General features: G+C 39.0%; 2 protein-coding genes across 2 annotated transcripts; both read right to left on the reverse strand.

The window, feature by feature from the left end:
• Window positions 1-1328: 1328 nt before the first annotated feature.
• Window positions 1329-10328, reverse strand: s100u (S100 calcium binding protein U). The gene is made up of 3 exons (XM_047384405.1): window positions 10154-10328; window positions 5945-6075; window positions 1329-5672 (listed from the first exon to the last, which is right to left on the reverse strand). Exons 2-3 carry the CDS (start codon window positions 6062-6064, stop codon window positions 5160-5162), a joined length of 633 nt encoding a protein of 210 aa, XP_047240361.1. The 5' UTR covers window positions 6065-6075; window positions 10154-10328; the 3' UTR covers window positions 1329-5159.
• A 2628-nt stretch (window positions 10329-12956) lies between these two features.
• Window positions 12957-15112, reverse strand: s100a11 (S100 calcium binding protein A11). The gene is made up of 3 exons (XM_047383524.1): window positions 14971-15112; window positions 14754-14893; window positions 12957-13263 (listed from the first exon to the last, which is right to left on the reverse strand). Exons 2-3 carry the CDS (start codon window positions 14880-14882, stop codon window positions 13132-13134), a joined length of 261 nt encoding a protein of 86 aa, XP_047239480.1. The 5' UTR covers window positions 14883-14893; window positions 14971-15112; the 3' UTR covers window positions 12957-13131.
• Window positions 15113-17276: the final 2164 nt, after the last annotated feature.

Raw genomic sequence — 17276 nt, forward strand, 5'->3', positions numbered from 1 at the left:
AGAATTAAAAGGGAAAACAACTGTGATCACACATTTTTAAGTCTGTTCATTGTCCTGCTGGAAGGTGAACCTCCACCCAGTCTCGGGTTTTTTGCTAGGATTATCCTGTATCTAGCTTTGTACATCTTTCCATCAACTCTCACCATGTTCCTTTCACTGTCTAGAGAAAAGCATGATGCTGCCACCACCATGGGGATAGTGATGTGCAGTGTTCGTCTTCCATGTTTGCTACATGACAAACAAATCTTCTTTTGACCGTCTTTCAACAATGGCTTTCTTTTTGCCACTCTTCTAGTAAAGCTTAGATTTGTACAGCACATGACAAATAGCTCCCACCTCCCACCAGGAGTCTCCATGGACCTCATGACTGATTCCATAATTAATGTTATTTTTGCCTGGACTTTAAGTTTAGGTGTGTTTATTGTTTTATAACCTCACCCTCCTTTAATCTTCATCACAACGTCATTCCTGACCTGTCTGTGTGTACGGTAGTCTTCCTAATGCTGTGTACTCATGTTCTCTGCTCCTTCACAAAGCAGCTGGATCTGTACTGAGACGAAGTAACTTGCAGGCGGACTGTTTACTAATTAAATTGCTTTTGAATGCAGTTGGTTGAACTGCATTTTAGAAAAGTATTTTAGAGTAAACGGGGATAAATACAAAAGAAGGGTTATTTTACACTTTTTGTTTACTATATAATTCCATGTGTTGTCATTCACAGTTTTGATGCCTTTGGTGAGAATCTATGATGTAAATAGTCATAAAAATAAAGAGACCCATTAAGTGAGGAAGTGTATCTAAAACGTTTGACCAGTAGTTTGTATATACATTGACTACTGTAAGTATTGGTTTAAGAAATTTTATGTTTAGAAAAAATATTGATAAAAATTAGATTTGAAAATATGTTTCTTCTGCCTGCCTTTACTATCTTGAAATGATAGTCAAGTTTTACTTTTGAGTTTCTTATTTTAAATACCAGAATTTGCAAAACATTTTGTATTTGTGTTTCTATTTACATATTTTTAAAAATATAAATAATCAAACAGTTCATCAAACCTTGAGTAGCTTTTCTAACAAATACTTTTTTACTCTTACTTGAATAATTTTTGAATGGCTACTATTTACTATCTACTTGAATAGAAATATATTGAAATAGTTTTAGTCTTACTTAGGAACAATTGTTGGCTACTCCACCCACCTCTGATTATGCATCCCTTTGTGTTGGTCTATCACATAAAATCCCAATAAAATACACTGAAGTAAGTGGTTGCAGTTCAAGAAGTATAAATACTTTTGCAAGAAACAGTATGAAAAGAGCACGCCACGTGTTAAAAAAATGTCACTGTCACAGTTTTATTCTATATTAGGCAGTACATAGATTATTAGAAAAACATGATACAGCATTACATATGAAATATAAGAACAGTGACAGTGGACTGATATGAGTCCTGCTGCCAAACACACACACACACACACACTCCTAAAAATAAACAGATGAGGGCCTGCGCGGCATCCTGGGAAACTTTCCATTATCACAAACAGTTTGACCCAGGGAGCCATAAAGGCATATTCATATATTTATATATACTTGCTGTTCCAGTTTGGGAATTAATATCTTTCATCTTCATCCACTGTATCTGATAATGAAAATAATGAAGGAGATTTATTGTGTGGGAATGCGAACACTCCCTGCTCCATATCTACTGAGCTCCAGTTCCAGTATGTTTTTATAATCATTTAAAGCTGGGTTGATTTTCGCTACGGGACATTAAAGCAACCAGCATTATAAACAGTTAAAAGGAAGATGGCTTCAAATGAAGAACACTGGTGATAAATCATCTTCTAGAGGATGTTAAATCTAAGTGTGCCCACAATAGGTTGGACTCTACTGGTAGTGCAATTCACCAAACCACCCTACTGTACCCTAATTGAGCGATCACAGGCCCATATGAGCTGTAGGTGGTTCAGGCGACTCAAAAAGTACCAAAATGCATTAAAAAAGGAAGAGATTTTAATTAAGAAGTAATGATAAGACCAGTTTGTTAGCGGCAGCTAACACAGGAAGCATTGTGCACTGTGGGCATAAAAGCTGCATCGAGTAAGTGTAAATGAGTATTTACAATGGGAGTGTCTCTGTGAGGCAAGGTGATCACATGATCTGTGCTTATTTATCCTTCCCATTTTTGTTTGGCAGCAGTATGAAGTTCTATGTGTTCTGATGGGGAACAAGGTGCAATGTTTTAGTAGTGTGTGGAGGAGCACATAAATGGCTATAACATGATGCAGGCCTGCAACAGTCAAGCAGAATTTGGCACTTTGTTTAGCAAGTAATCTCTGCAGTGGTTAACCATGCGTTAGCAATACATCTTAATATTAAATGTAAAGGAAGAAAAAATGAATAGTGGTTAAAATAATTATAAAATGGTATATCACACAAAATGCAATATGATACACTCAGTTTTGCTCCTTGATAAACAAAAGCACAACCACCGGTAGGCATGAAGAGTAATCCCATATCCAGGATTACTTCAACACAATTGTCTGCGTCCCTGGGTGTGTTACTCCTGAATGCCTAATCCAGTAATTTCCCAATGCCTAATGCTCAAGGATCCAGTTGCAGGTCAAACAGGGTGTTTAAAATATACAAGGGTGTGACCGACAAAACCTAAGAACAAACAGCTGGTGCTCAAACCAGCAACCAGTTCTGATCTGTAATACAGAGAGTTAAGAAAGGTTTTTGGCGTATTTACATCGCTGAGCTTTTCAAGAAGTGGGTCACTCCAAGAACCCTATGTGCTTTCATAGCAAGATAACTAAAAGAAGACTTCCAGTAAGATTAGTTTTTTGATTCCTTGGTGGTTTGTTACAGTTGTTTCTTTAACACCTAATCAGGGGGATAAAGTTGCACAAGCACCTTTTCTGACCTGCCCTGCTAGTCCCCAGCTCACTCCCACAGGACTATTCTGGGCTCCCTTTTTGACCTTATTGGTACTTTAGGTGTAGATTCCCTCCCAGTGCCTTAATTATTTAGCCAAAGGTCACACCCAACGTTTCAATTCCCAGTTCATGTCTGAGTACGAGTTAAGGGGAACACACTGAAGGCTGCAGACAAAGTTAAAGAAATGAGATAGATCACAATGTTCACAAGAAAAAGAAAGAACATGGGCCATGAGAAAACAATTAAGATGAGATGAAGTATGCAGAACTTTAGCAAATTAGTTTGTTTATTGTTTTGTTAAATTAGCCACAGCATTAGCTTGAAAAAAAAAAAAAGAGATTTCAGAGCATTCATTAAAGGAACATTGACATTTTTACAGGTTCAAGTTGAATAGAGAAAACAACCACTTTCAGGGGAAAATAATGCTAAGCTAAATGTGCTCTATTAACCCTGGAAGTCAGAATTCAAACTGAGGAATTTTTTCACAACCAACTTGTTCCAGCTGCAAGTTAAAAATCAGTGGAATTTGTTTACAACTCGTGAGTTTCAAACCACCAGAACCGAAAAATAAATACACTATTACAGCCAGTATCATTTTGTTTATTCATTTGGCAGCCATATTGTATTTTAAAGTCAGGTTTGGGAGATGTATCTGACTTTTGAGCTAGAAAGTCCAACAACAGGTATTTTCCAGTTCATAATATTTAACTTGAAACTCTAAAATCTTTACTACCAAATACAAATGCAGCAACACACCATGCTGAAAGAGAAATGAAGAAATTGCTCTGTCATAACACTTCTTGTTAACATCATAGGCTACAAGCTAAATCTTATGTCAGCCTGTTTGTTAAAGTGAAGCTAAATGAACCAAAACACCAAGTTAAAGGAACATCTAACAACTGACTGGTTTAAATGCACCATATAAACAAATGTTAGGGCATTCTAATAGGTTCAAGTTGAACAAGGACACCGTTAGCTAAAGCTAACCTTGACATTTTAACATAGAAAAACAAACATAATTACAGCAAACCCAATGAGCTCCAGTTGTGCTACATGGTGATGCAGACCACTGTTAGCATTTAGCAAAACTTTTTCAGTGGCAGGCTGTGCAGTACCAAGTGTGGGTGTGTGGTTCAAACTGTCAATTAGACATGCTTTTGCTACGTCAGCCATATTGGATTTGTAATACATTTCCTAGTTGGTTGTGAAAAATCTTCTACTCCAGGGATGTTCCAGTTTTTTAAGTTGGAACTCAAAAATTTCAGATTTCAAGTATAAATGGAATGTGACAATGCACCATGCTAACCGAGGAAGACAGCTATTTCATATCTGTCAAACCACCTTCTGCTAAACATCCAAGCTAATCCTAAAAGAAGCTATATTTTAGTCTATTCTCAATCTAATGAAATATATAAAAACACATTTAAATGCACCAAATTGAGGAACATTTTGAAGTTGAATCACAAAAATATACCATCAGCGCAATAAAGAAGATAAGCTAATATAGAAAAGCAGCTATCCTTACTGTTAGCCTCAGATGCTAACAAAATTGTGCTTGTATGAAATAAAAACAAGAGGTCACAATGTAATCAGTAAGATTTAAGGGTGCTTGTTAAGTTTTCTTTTATTGTTTTTAATGTAAATTTTTTGACAGAACCAAACATTTATCGAGTTAAATATTTTTTTAAATTTTGGCTAGCAAGTTGGCAAAATGTCCCATTAATCCTTTAAGCCACATGAGCCTGGCAAGGTGATTATTGCCAAAGTTTTACAAAGGACCCGTTTGACTGATAGTGGAATTGAGAAAGAAAGTGAAAACTACCCAGAAAGAGAAAGCATGGATGGAAGGGCTCTAGTTTGTAATGGTGTGTTAAAATACTTCAGTCAAGTGTGCAGGAAAATCATAGTTTTCAGGGAAGCTTTCACATGGATACTGCATGGACATTATAGTGTAAAACTGCATGCTGTCATGGTATACCATCATGAGGTAAATGTGCTATATAGTGGGATGTACATGCTGTACATATAAACATAGTGGTAAAAGTAGTACAAAGATATTGTCATGTACTTAATCATATATAAGAATAGTGTTTCTGTAGTGTTTAAAGTATAATTGGATTTTAATGTATATAAAAATAGTGGCTTTCAAACTTTTTTGGGAGTTACGTTTTCTGAAGGGATGCTTCTGTAGTGTGACTTTTGTAAAAACATGGCTTGTCCCCTATGAAGATGCCTCTTCTGTCTTCTCCGCTCCGTCCTTCTCAGGTGACTTCTCTGTTGGTTCCTCCACCTGTGGTGTTTCCTCAGGTTTCTCTGGCTCTTTCTCAGTAGCTTTTACTTCTGGCACTGCTGCTACCACCTTAGCTACCTCAGGCTTCGTTTCTCCCTCTTCCTTTGCTTCTACCTTCACCTCCACATTAGCATCTACTTTTGCTTCTACCTTTGCCTCAGCAGTCACATCTGCCTTTGTTCCTTCGTTTTCCTTTGGCTTTGCTTCCTCATTTGGTTCTGCATTCTCTTTGGGTTGTTCTGCTGCTTTATCTGGAGAGCTTTGTACCACTTGTCCGGATGCAGCATTGTTTGCAGGTTCCTCCTTGTTGAGGCTACGCTGCTCGCTGAGTGAGCAGGCTAGGTAGCCAACTAGCTTCAAGTATTCCTCAAAGCCAACCTTGCCATCATTGTCGGAGTCTAGTTGCTGGCCCATGTTGTTGATTGCTTCCTTGCTGTCTGTGCCCTGGATGTTGGACACACACACAACCACAAGTTATTCAACGATGATGGTGACGAAAAGAAGTCACCATTCTCGGTCAACTTTTAACAGTCATAACATAAGGTTGTTCTATCTTGGAGCACTTTCAGAGACTCATCCACTACTTTCACACAACAATTTGACCAGAATTCACACAGTACAAGTTAGAACTGGCAAGTCTCACTGAGTGTGGGGAGGTGGTTACATAATAAACTTTTCAAAGAAGTCAAGAGAGATCCAAGGAAGATTGTTCTAACCGTAAGGATATTGCCGAGCTGGGATGAGACGAGGCTTTGGAACTCTTTCTTTCCTAGAGTCTCTTTTCCTTTGGCTGACTTTAGGAAGGTTTTCACCAAGGCCTGGATGGCACCCTCCATGACTCCCCTGTCTGGGAAAACGAGAAGACACATTCGATAAACAAACAGATTAGATCGGTGTCCGTCCGTCCGACCGACCGACCTACCTACCTACCTACCTACCTACCTACCTACCTACCTACCTACCTACGAATTAACTTTGATGTAAATGTTACTAAACACCAACAGACAAAAAGGTGAGCTTTTGAGCACAGTGATTTTTGTTATGACAGAAACTTCTCAAAGCAGAAATGCAGAAGTCAAACATTGTCACAACTCTCAGAAGGAGCAACAGCAGAAAACTGTAGAACCAACTGGTGCTACTTACGTGATGTTCAATCTAGACCTGAACTCTGAACATGGATCTGGAATTGACCTCAAACCAAAGCTGTGTTCCAGTTCTAAGTTTGAAAACCAATGGGATTTATGATGTTGTCAATGACCAGGCCAGCAATAGGAGCAAAATGTCAACTGTGCTGTATGTGTGAAACATTTAGTAAGATACTAATCATCACAAGTTCAAACAAATTGTTTTTTATTGTAGCCATCACTAACTTATATGCCACATTGGATTCTTAGGTTGCAGTTAAACACAGACTTTCTGACTTGGAATTTCAACTTCAGGGGATGTTGCTACATTTTCTAGCTTCTAACTTGAATTTTTCTGTTTTTAATTATAAATGGAATGCATAATTAAACCAGATATTTGAACCATTAATGTAGTTAAAATTCAAGAACACATCAGTCTTCCTGTATTACTTACTGTTTTAAAATGTCTGCCAATATAGTTTGTCTACTGAGGTAGCACATTTTTGAAAAGGTTTGAGAACCACTGATCTACATAAATATTGAGATTTAACTCATATTTTTCAGACAGGTACATGCTCTGTGAAACCGAAGATCTCTCGCGTCCCTGCAAAGTCTTTCGTTTCAGTTGTTGGACTCCTAAGCTGCAGCTGGGGAAGGACGGTGACGTGAGATACGTGGAAAAGGTGAGAGAGAGTCTGATTGAGAGACGAGCTGTGATGGACAATGGAAGTTCTGATCTTTGATAGGTCATCTGATCTACTGAAGCTACCGAGGGGACTGGGACTCAGATTACCTGAGGGATTACCTAGTCCTTGTCTGCCCTTCTGTCCCTCTCCCTCTCTCTCTTTTGCCCCGATCCTTCCTCCTTCACCTGTCAGTCCCTCATCGTAATCTTTCTCTCTAAGGACGCTGTCCTCAAACCGTTGCGCTGTTATAGCAACAACTGACTTGCTCCTGCACGTTAAGCAACTTCACAAATATTTAAGAGTCCTTCTGACTTTGACTGTGACTCCACAACGACTTCAAGCCTTGTTGTACAAACTGTAACAAGCCAGTAAGGGTGACACATTTTGCAGGAATTCCAGTCATTGCGGTTTGCGGAGATTACTTTGAGAGGAATTTACAGGCTACCTCCGAGCTCGCTTTGCCCCAAAGCAGCGAGACGACTCTGGTTGAAGAGAAACACGCTCAGCAGTCAGTTTCAATATTCAAATGCTGCAGAGCAAAAAAATGTGAGGGAAGAGACTGTTGACTCTTTGTTTTAATAAGGATGCAGCAAAAGCTGTGCCACATAGACAGCATATTGACATCTACATTCCTGAAGTGCATGTCAAATTGAAAGACAAGCAGTTTCCAAAGCATTCATTAAATATTACCAGTTAGTGACGTTACACCTATAGAGTGACAAGGAGCCATGAGCTGTTGAATCTAACATTTCACTTCTCTCTTTTAAGTATTTTTTTTTCTATTTTTGACACCAGTCAATGTCAGCCCATTAACCAGCACCCACCACAATGCTTTTAAAGTCTCCAACAACAATTAAACTGCCTGACACTCAATTTTTCGCCTCATATCATTTAATAAATGGGTAAATACATTGCCAGGTTAAATGTACTCATCAGGTCTCAGTGGGGTTTGGAGTACAGTGCTTCAATATAGACTAGTAGAGTTGGGAGGGAAGGGTCAATGTAAATGGTTGTGTACAAGCAAATATTGAAATGAATCATTCATTGATGGTTTTATGCAGTTGCAGTCTGCAACAGAGGTGTGCCATATATCAAATTGCATTTGTCAGTATCAACGTGTGAAATATTACATCCGCAACAAACTACTTGGATGCAAAAGTTTGGTATTAAAAATGTGCCTATTAAGTATTTGTTTGGGCAGCTGGCTGGACTTTCACTAGCTGGACACAAACACCTGACACTGATGTTGGTGAATGAGATCCTAAAGCTTAGGGAGATATGTTTCGGTTAGGTGGGGATGCTGTGATGTTGGCAAGAAGAGTGAGGAGAAAGTGGCTGACGGGGATGAAAAGACATGATCCAACACATCATTTTAACTAATTTTAGGTATATTGTTTTTTAATCTGACTTAAATTTCAAGGTACACATATCTAGTAGCAACACCTAAACAAAATCTCCTGAAATTCTGTTACTGCTTTTAGTTTAGGTGAGACACTCCAACATTATAATTGGGCCTCTTTCTGGCCCCTCTTCTGTGACCAATTACCAAGGTTCATAACTTTAATTACAAACAAATAACATAAAAAGCAAGACATATAAATATCAAATGGAAAAAGCTCTTTGTTACTTGTTTTTATCCGCCTTTTGAGGCGGTTCTGCACAGCACTAAGAAAACATGCAGCTATGATATCTCTGTGCAATATTGAAATGTCGATTACGATTACCTCATATTTTCTTCACTAATGTCTATCCTTCCTATTATCAAGGTGCCCCCACTACTTGCACCTTGGTCCCAAACTCTAAATCAGGTGTGAGGACAGATGGCAGTGAGCATCCATCCAACTGGCCTGATATATTACTGGCGTGCAGAGTGCGAATTTATGGCGCTTGAAATATATCAAGATCCACAAAATTTTGTCCCCAGCTTTCTTTTACAATTCCAGCTTGGTTGTGCCTTTGGGTGACTCAGTCAGACAATAGTAAAATTAACAATACCTCAAGAGCATATCAAATAGGTGCTGTATAACCACTCCTAGTTGTCACAGTTACAGTTTAATCCAAACATGTAAGCGGATCCTGAGCTCAGCTGGGACTTTAGGGGACTTCTGCCTGCGCCTGACACGCCCTTTGCAGCCCTGAGTACACAAGGGCCTTAACGGACGGCTCTTAGTATCCACTTAGTATCTCCTCTATCCTTGTTCTGACACTGCTGAATTCTCACATTTACTATTAACAAGTATATATATATACATATTCCCCATATTCATATTTCTTTATTATTATTTATTATTACTTTCAATTCGAGATGCTTAGAGGTTACAAAATAAAGGTTATTTATCTCCCATCAAACAAAACAGCGCAAATAATTGAACACAAAGTCTTACAACCGAAGGTTTCCCGTTTCCCTGCAGAGCTCCAAAGGAAGGGATTGGGTGTTGCTTTTCAAAAACGGGTGAACGCGATACGGTACCGTGCGCAGAGTAATGACAATACTACTGGTGGAGTGGCATGAAATATTAACAGAGGAACCAGTTAGGCTGTGGCTATAAACAGCGGGAAGCGTCTCTGTCTTCCACCCAAGAAACGTCTGACCCGTGGGTGTGCGCTAGGGCTCATGATTAACAAAACCTGATTGTTTAAAAAATTAAAAGAAGTTAGCAAAGCTTCTAATCAATTAATTACACCTGATGCCAGCTGTTGCACCTGCTATCTTCTTCAGTAAACATAAAAATAATACACATTATGTTCAGATCCCGTCGCCTTATGTGTCACCTCGTTTTAGATATGATCATATGATCACTTAGTTGAAATCAATATTAAAACATAAGATATCTTCACATCAATCTGATCTGGAAGTACGACCACGGGAAAGCAAACACGTATGAAAATGTTGGATTTTTCCTTCTATAAAAGTGCAACTTGAGAGCCCCAAAACTGTTTAGGACAACAGCCACTGAAGGCGTCCTGCAGTCCGACAGGAGCAGGGAGCCTCTTGTGGAGTCTATCGAAACGTGGCAACAAAAAAGAAAAAAAAAAAAAAAGAAAAAGAAACGAGAAAAATGCCGCTTTTAAACATAAATCACAATAAACCAAAATAATACAATTAAAAACTCACCGCTTAGCGTCTGCGGGATACGAGAACTGTGTAAAATGTGCGCCAAAAATGACTTTCGGTCCTCTTCTCCGCCTTTTTTCTGTGCTGCTTTGAGCCCTGCGGACTTGCCAAACTAGTAGAATCTCTTCCGTGATTTGGGCTCTTTTTTTCCCTTGTCCTTAAAAGTTCCCCCCCTTCACAAGTCACAGGGCGTGTACCTGGAAGAGTGGGGAGGGAGAGGAGTGGGAGACAGCGACCCGTAAAGGTAACAAGCAGGGGAGTGGTTAGAAATACAAGTAAAAACACTTCGAGTTGGGCGTTCTTTTATTATTTAGATGTTTTAAGTTAATGTTTGGCTGATGGGCCAGATGTTTCACGTCATGCGCGATTTTCTCATTTTGCAGCTTGGAGCAGCTCCATCTCTTGGGACAGGGAGACAGGGCGGGTGGGATGACTTCGTCCAAACTCAGATCCTTTCAAAAGTATTTCATTTAACTCATTAGATGAACTTTGAAACAGAACATGGAAAGTCACAGGCCATAACTTTAACTTTTTAATTAGACGAATGCATTTAAGAACACAAGAAGAATTAACGCAGACAAAAGCTTAATTAAAACTGTAGAGTGCAAACATTTTATGCAGAATTTAGCTACATGACAGTAGTTTCTCTGCTTGCTTTTTCAAATGTATTGAATTAACAAACCAAGTACAGTGCCTGGCGTCTTGCAACAGTATTCCAACCCCTTGAACGTTTAGACCAACAGAAAGTAGTGCAGACTTGTGCAGTGGAAGCTTTCGTTTTCTTTTACAAGAAAAAATCTGCATTTGAATTCAGACCTCTTTGACACCCATATATAAAATTCAGTGCAAACAAATGCCTTCATAAGTCAGCTAGTTAGTAAAGAGACTCCACCTGTGTGTTAGTTATTCTCAGTATAAATGCAGTTGTGAAACCTTCAGAGGTTTGTTAGAGAACATAACTGAACAAGCAGCATCATGAAGCCCAAAGAACACAGCAGAAGGGTCAGGGAGAAGTTTAAAGTAGGGTTAGGTCAGAAAACAATATATCAAGCTCTGGCTTCGAATGTATTTGGCCATGTTGCAGCAAATAAAGGTAATAATAAAGGTTTTCATTATATGTCTGCAAATAATTTACAAAGCAGAAAGTAATAATGGTTTGAGGAATATTTTGAACTTATTTTGTCTTCTGGCCTCAAATAACAGCCTTTTTTAAAAGGTTGTGTAGGATTTGCAGCTCTAGACAAGTTCTATGTATTTATTTTAGAAAGTGAGGACGTTAACGTCTGAAAAGGTTGCTGACTCCCGACCTAAACTGATAGTCTGGACAAGGAGAACATTAACCAGAGAAGCAGCCAAGAGGCTTATGGTAACTCTGGAGGAGCTGCAAAGATCCACAGCTCAGGTGAGGACTATCTGCCTTTTATGAAAGAGTTGCATAAAACCTGTTGAAAGAAAGCCATAAGAAGACTGATTTGCAGTTTGCCACAAGCCATGTAGGAAACATGTTGAAGTAAGTGCTGTGGTCAGATGAGGCCAAATTTGGAATACATACAAAACCCTTTGTGTGGTGGAAAATTAACACTGACCTCGGTCATCAAACCTGGGGATGTGAGCATCATGCTGTGGGGATGGTTTTCTTCAGCAGGAATGAGGGAGCTGCTCAGAGTTAATGGGCAGATGGATGGAGCTAAATTCTAGGGCAATCCTCACACAAATTGTGTTAGAAGCTGCAAAAGGACAACATGCCTAAACATTCAGTCAGAGATACATTGGAAGGTTTAGATCAAAGTTTATTCATGTGTTAGAACAGCCCAGTCAAAGTCCAGACTAAAATTTGATTGGGGGTCCGTGAGCATTGCAGCTGTAATTGCAGCAAAAGGTTGTAGAAAGTACCGGCTCAGAGGAGCTAAAGACAACTGGAAATAACACTTTTTTATCCATTAAAAACTGAAAAACTATGCATGATTTTACTTTTTTTTTTTCATAATTATACACTGCTTTATGTTGATCCATCATAAAAGCCCAATAAAACATGTTAAAGTTTATGGTCTTAATGTAACAAAATGTGGAATAGTTCAAGGGGTATGAATACTTTTACAGGAACCTGTATGAATGTATAAAAATCTGTGGATTTTGAACAAGTGTTTTTCAAGAAAAAATACTAAAGTAGACTGATTTTGCTTATAGGTGGATGGAATAAACTGAAATATATTTCATTTAGCAATTTGCCAGACTCTTACAACCATGTAAAAGATTTACATCTGCAGATCTAATCTCTGTAAGAGAGGCGGGGTTACCCATATGCTTATCTGCAAAAGCTCCCGGCCGCAAACAGACAGACCTTCTCATTTCATTCTGACTCATTCGGCCATCGTCCGCCCCTCCCACGCTCGCACCTTAGTACAAGGAGGGGGGTGTAATTTGGATACAAAGGTCACATTTACCTATCGGTTTGAAAAAGGCACACTCTCACAGTCAAGTCATCAGCAAATTAAAACAGGCCAATAGGCAATAAAACAGCATGGTAGGATTCCTGCACACATAACTCTGTCTAGACATTAGAGTTAACGCTGACATTACCAGAAACACACACCATAGGATGCATATGGTCCTCATGGATGCATCACAATGCTGCAACAGGAAGCTTTATGGGGCCCTATTGAGCATTATAAGTGTAGGATGGTGCAGCAGCAATCCTTTTAGGATTACAAGCTCCTAAATCAAGGCTGTAACACACTACAGCTCAAATGTAGTTTGGTGGAAATCATAAAATGTGGTGAATGAATGACAGCAGACTCAAAGCTGGTGGTTCAGGGTTTAAAACAATAGAGCCTTTAATTCAAAGTTCCTCCCATTAAACAAATGGTTAACTATGCAGTTACACATGTGGCACTGGTACAGAGAGATAAAAGAATTCAGATGCCCCTCAGTTTACAGCCAGACAGCAGGAATAAACCGAACCGATTGGGTTGGGTTTACTAGCTGAAGCCTCCCTGTTTGCTCGCCAGTTTTCCAATCAGCTGCCAGAACTCGGAGAATGTCAGCTCCCCATCGTTGTTTTCATCTAGGGAGCTCATGAGCTGGTCAACCACCCCGGGGTCACTGGCGTTCTGTGGGTGATCACAGATGGGAACCAGATCAGTATTAGATCACTAGGAGGTGCAGCAAAGACTGTCCTGCCTGAGAAAGTACATTATTTGTTCTGTATTCAGCTACACGTTAAGACTGTTTATATCCACTCTTCATGGTAAATTATGTTATAAAAATGTTGCTGTGTTTAATGCATTTGAACTGTTGTCTTCTGATTACACACATTTAGTGATTTTTAAAGACATGAATATGGTGCACAAGTTTGGATTCATTGTGTACTTTCTCTAATTCACACAAGGTCAAATATTTTCCAACCATAATCAAATATAAGACAATATTTGGTTAATGTTAATATGTTAATCAGTAACCAGACATATAACATATAATTCAAAAATGTAATTTTGGACCTTTGGACCTTGGACACCACTACATGTTACAACAGAATGATCAAAAAACGTATCAGAACGGGTTCTGGAAAGAATAAACAGGGTAATATTAGGCTTCTGGACTGTATGCTTCAAATCCAGATTCTTACCAGGTGAGCAACCTGTCTAAAAGTGATCTACCGATTCTGATCCTAAGAGCGGTCAAAGAGCCTGCAGAAATTACACCAGAAGCTTGTTGATGGCGTGTGGTTGAGGTTGAGTTGGGTAATGGACCTTTATCCAAATATTAGTGGTGGCGCAGGTTTACATTTTAGCCTGTTTGTATAGTTTGGACCCTGTTTGGACCCATAGAGTCAAACATATGCACCCAATTCTTGTTTTTAAAATTTACTCCAGTTATTGCACCTTCAGTGCACCACGCAAAAAGAGCAATTCAAATGCATCATTAGCCCAAAATGTGTATTTTATTCAGGCCCATGATGAGTGAACTTCTAAAGGGAACTACAGCAAGAACAGGAAAGGGAAGTCAACCTAAAACACCTGCAGCAACACTTAGAAATACATCGTTCTAAGAAATATAATGTAAAAAATATATATATTGTTCTATATTGTCCTACATTGCAATTAATATATTTCAGATTTATATGAATTGTTTTCACAATTACTCAACAAATGTAGCATAAAATATTAGTAAACACATTTAGTTGAGTGATTTGTGTTTTCTATTAAACAGCTGGCAAAAAAACAAAAAAGCTGTGCAGTAATGGAGAAAGCAATATTAGGAATATAATTATTTAACCATGCATGTAAAATGAAATCAATTATAAAATTATAAAACAGAGACTAAAAGAACATGTAATACTCAATTAAAATCTTTTTGTATAAATGTATATATTGGCATCAATAATTTAGGAATTTCTTATCAATTTTGCATTCCCAGAAGGTAGAGATTATATTTAAGAAATTGCTCAACGACTAGAAAATTAAAAGATTGCACAAATTCTTGTTTTTACAAAATATAGAAAGCCTTTACCTTTGGATAATAAACTAATATTAGAGGTAATTTTAGTGTAAATATTGGAAATCAGCAGACAGAGACAATAAGAGCAACTAAAGAGACAAACCTTGACAAGGGTGGGAAGCTGAGAGGTCACCAGTTTATGGAACTCATCTTTACTCAGCGTGGTGGAGGATCCTTCATTCCCAGCATACACCTTGAACTGGGAGACAATGGTGGTGATGGCAGCTTCCATGGTAGCTTGTGCTGTAAAATATCAGTCAAAACTCAGCATGCATTCTTCTTAAACAAGGCAGAGAATTGCAGTCAGCAGCTGATGTTACCTTGAAGTGTTTAGACTCTGTGCGGCAAGCTGCAGAAGATGTAGAGTCCTTTCTCCTTCCTCCATCTCCTCTAAATATATGTCCTTCATCTCCATCACTTGTGCACACATCAGCGGAAAACACCTCCTCATCACTCCTCTCCTGTCCTGCAGGATGCCCTCATCGCTGTCGGATTTCAATGACATCAAGAAAAAGGAATAAAATCAAACTGCCACGCTGACCCACAAAAAGTCAAAGTTAGTACTGACGACTGGACAAAACCCTTGTTTGAGTCAGTCTGCAGAGTGCGGGAGTCAGAGATAGCATCAGGCGAGTCCAGTCAACTGACTGATGCATTTCTAAGCAGTAATTAGTTTATACAAAACATGACTCAAATAATGGTACCAAGGTCAAACTGTTGTCTAAATCCCGACCGCACATATTCGAAGCACAGACATAAATGGTGCTTTGTTGTGTTTGCAAAACTTGTAGTTTTTTTTTCTATATTTGTTATTGAGATTCAAAGCAAAGGCAGTCTCAGGGAGGGAGCACAAATCTTTACTGAAATACATCTAATCTAACTAGTCGAAGAATTCAAGGAATGGCAGGCTCTGTCTGCAGTTTCGTAACGACCGACTTGTTCTTGTTCATCAGCTAGGTGATATCAGCTCAAGCCCAGATGCGGTACGTGCCTTTGTTAAGGCAGCGCTCATTCACAGAACTGAGTCAGTGTGTAAACATTTCAGTTTGGCATCAAGGCTGTGATAAAAGATGCCAGTCATGCCATCAACTCCTGTTCCGAGCACAGAGCGAGTCAGATGCACTGTGTCACACCGGGCTGGGTGGTTTTCATTTTCAGCACTGAAACTGTCACACACAGATGACCCAGTGTTTTTATTACTGGGAATTATAACCAATTGCTGCACGTTTTATTGGATAAACCAGCCACAGTTCTGGTCAGAAGTTTACATACTCTCCTCATGTATGATGAGACATGAGGGTAATTCAGTTTGGGGCTTAATGATTAATCTGAAGCATTGTTACAAGTTTGGAATAATTATTCAACAAACAAGAGTGCACAAGCAGGAATTTATTGGAGGTTTTATCTAATCCACACAAGGTCAACATTAAACATACTGGATCAAATATACATTTATCTGAATCTTTCAAAAATATTTTCACTTGACCAGGAGAAGATATAAGTTCTGAGTTAGGCTCATGATTGGCTGGAGCAGGTTGTTGCCCTTTGCCAGCATAATAGATATTACTGGATCTGACATCACTCAGAACAATGGGAATGTCCAGGGAATCTAGTCAGGATCTAAGGAGTAGGTAAGTTTCCACAAAACTGGAAAGTTTTTGGAGCCATTTCTAAGCAACTGCAAATTTCGTTTTTTTTGGATGTGTCACCTGGTCTGGAAATAGACTCAAACTGTCACCCTTAGGTAAAAGAAGTAATGAGTCACCTCCGGAACACCATGGGCCAGGTGGACCAGCCAAATGTCTCCAGAACAAAAGTTTGTTAGTTAGATTTGAATTTTTCGGCCACAATGACAGGTGGTGTCAAAATGACGCTTTTAAATAATAACACTGTACCAACTGTCAAGCATGGCGGTGGCAGCATCGTGCTGAGTGATTGTTTTGCTGCCAGCGGTAAAGTGACATTCCATGAAGTGGACGAAATAATCTGGAGGACTACTTTAAGATTATTCAGCTTTACCTCAAATCGATGACTAGAAGATTGAAACTTGGGCACAAAATAAGATAAATATTGAATGTTAAATGGCCTAAACTTATATAGCGCTTTAATCCAAAGCACCTTACACTACAATCAGTCATCCACCCATTCACACACTGAGTAGTAAGATACATTCTAGCCACAGCTGGCCTGAGGCAGACTGATAGAAGTGAGGCTGCCATACAATTGGCACCACCGGGACCTCTGACCACCATCAGCAGGCAAGGCGGGTAAAGTTTCTTGCCCAAGGACACCACATCTGAGATGGACAGGCCAGGGGTTTGAACCCTTACCACCTGAGCCACAGTCTTCCCTATATTGAGAACTCTACAGATTTTACTAAGAAGAGCGGGCAGACTTTCAGTTACAATTATTGTAGAAGATAGCTTCAAAAAGTGTGTAGTTAAGGTGCAGCTTCAGATTAGTGGGGTGTATGTACATATTTAAGCCTGTTTGTGCGATTTGGACCAGAGGTTTTTTAAACATTTGTGCTTCCGACCCACAAAATAACAATAAAAAAGACTTGCAACCCAATTATCAGCTGAGTGTGCAGGAAGTACAAGTCAGATGAACGGGTATAATGGTCCCA

Source organism: Girardinichthys multiradiatus, chromosome 13 (assembly GCF_021462225.1).
Source record: "Girardinichthys multiradiatus isolate DD_20200921_A chromosome 13, DD_fGirMul_XY1, whole genome shotgun sequence".
NCBI lineage: Eukaryota > Metazoa > Chordata > Actinopteri > Cyprinodontiformes > Goodeidae > Girardinichthys > Girardinichthys multiradiatus.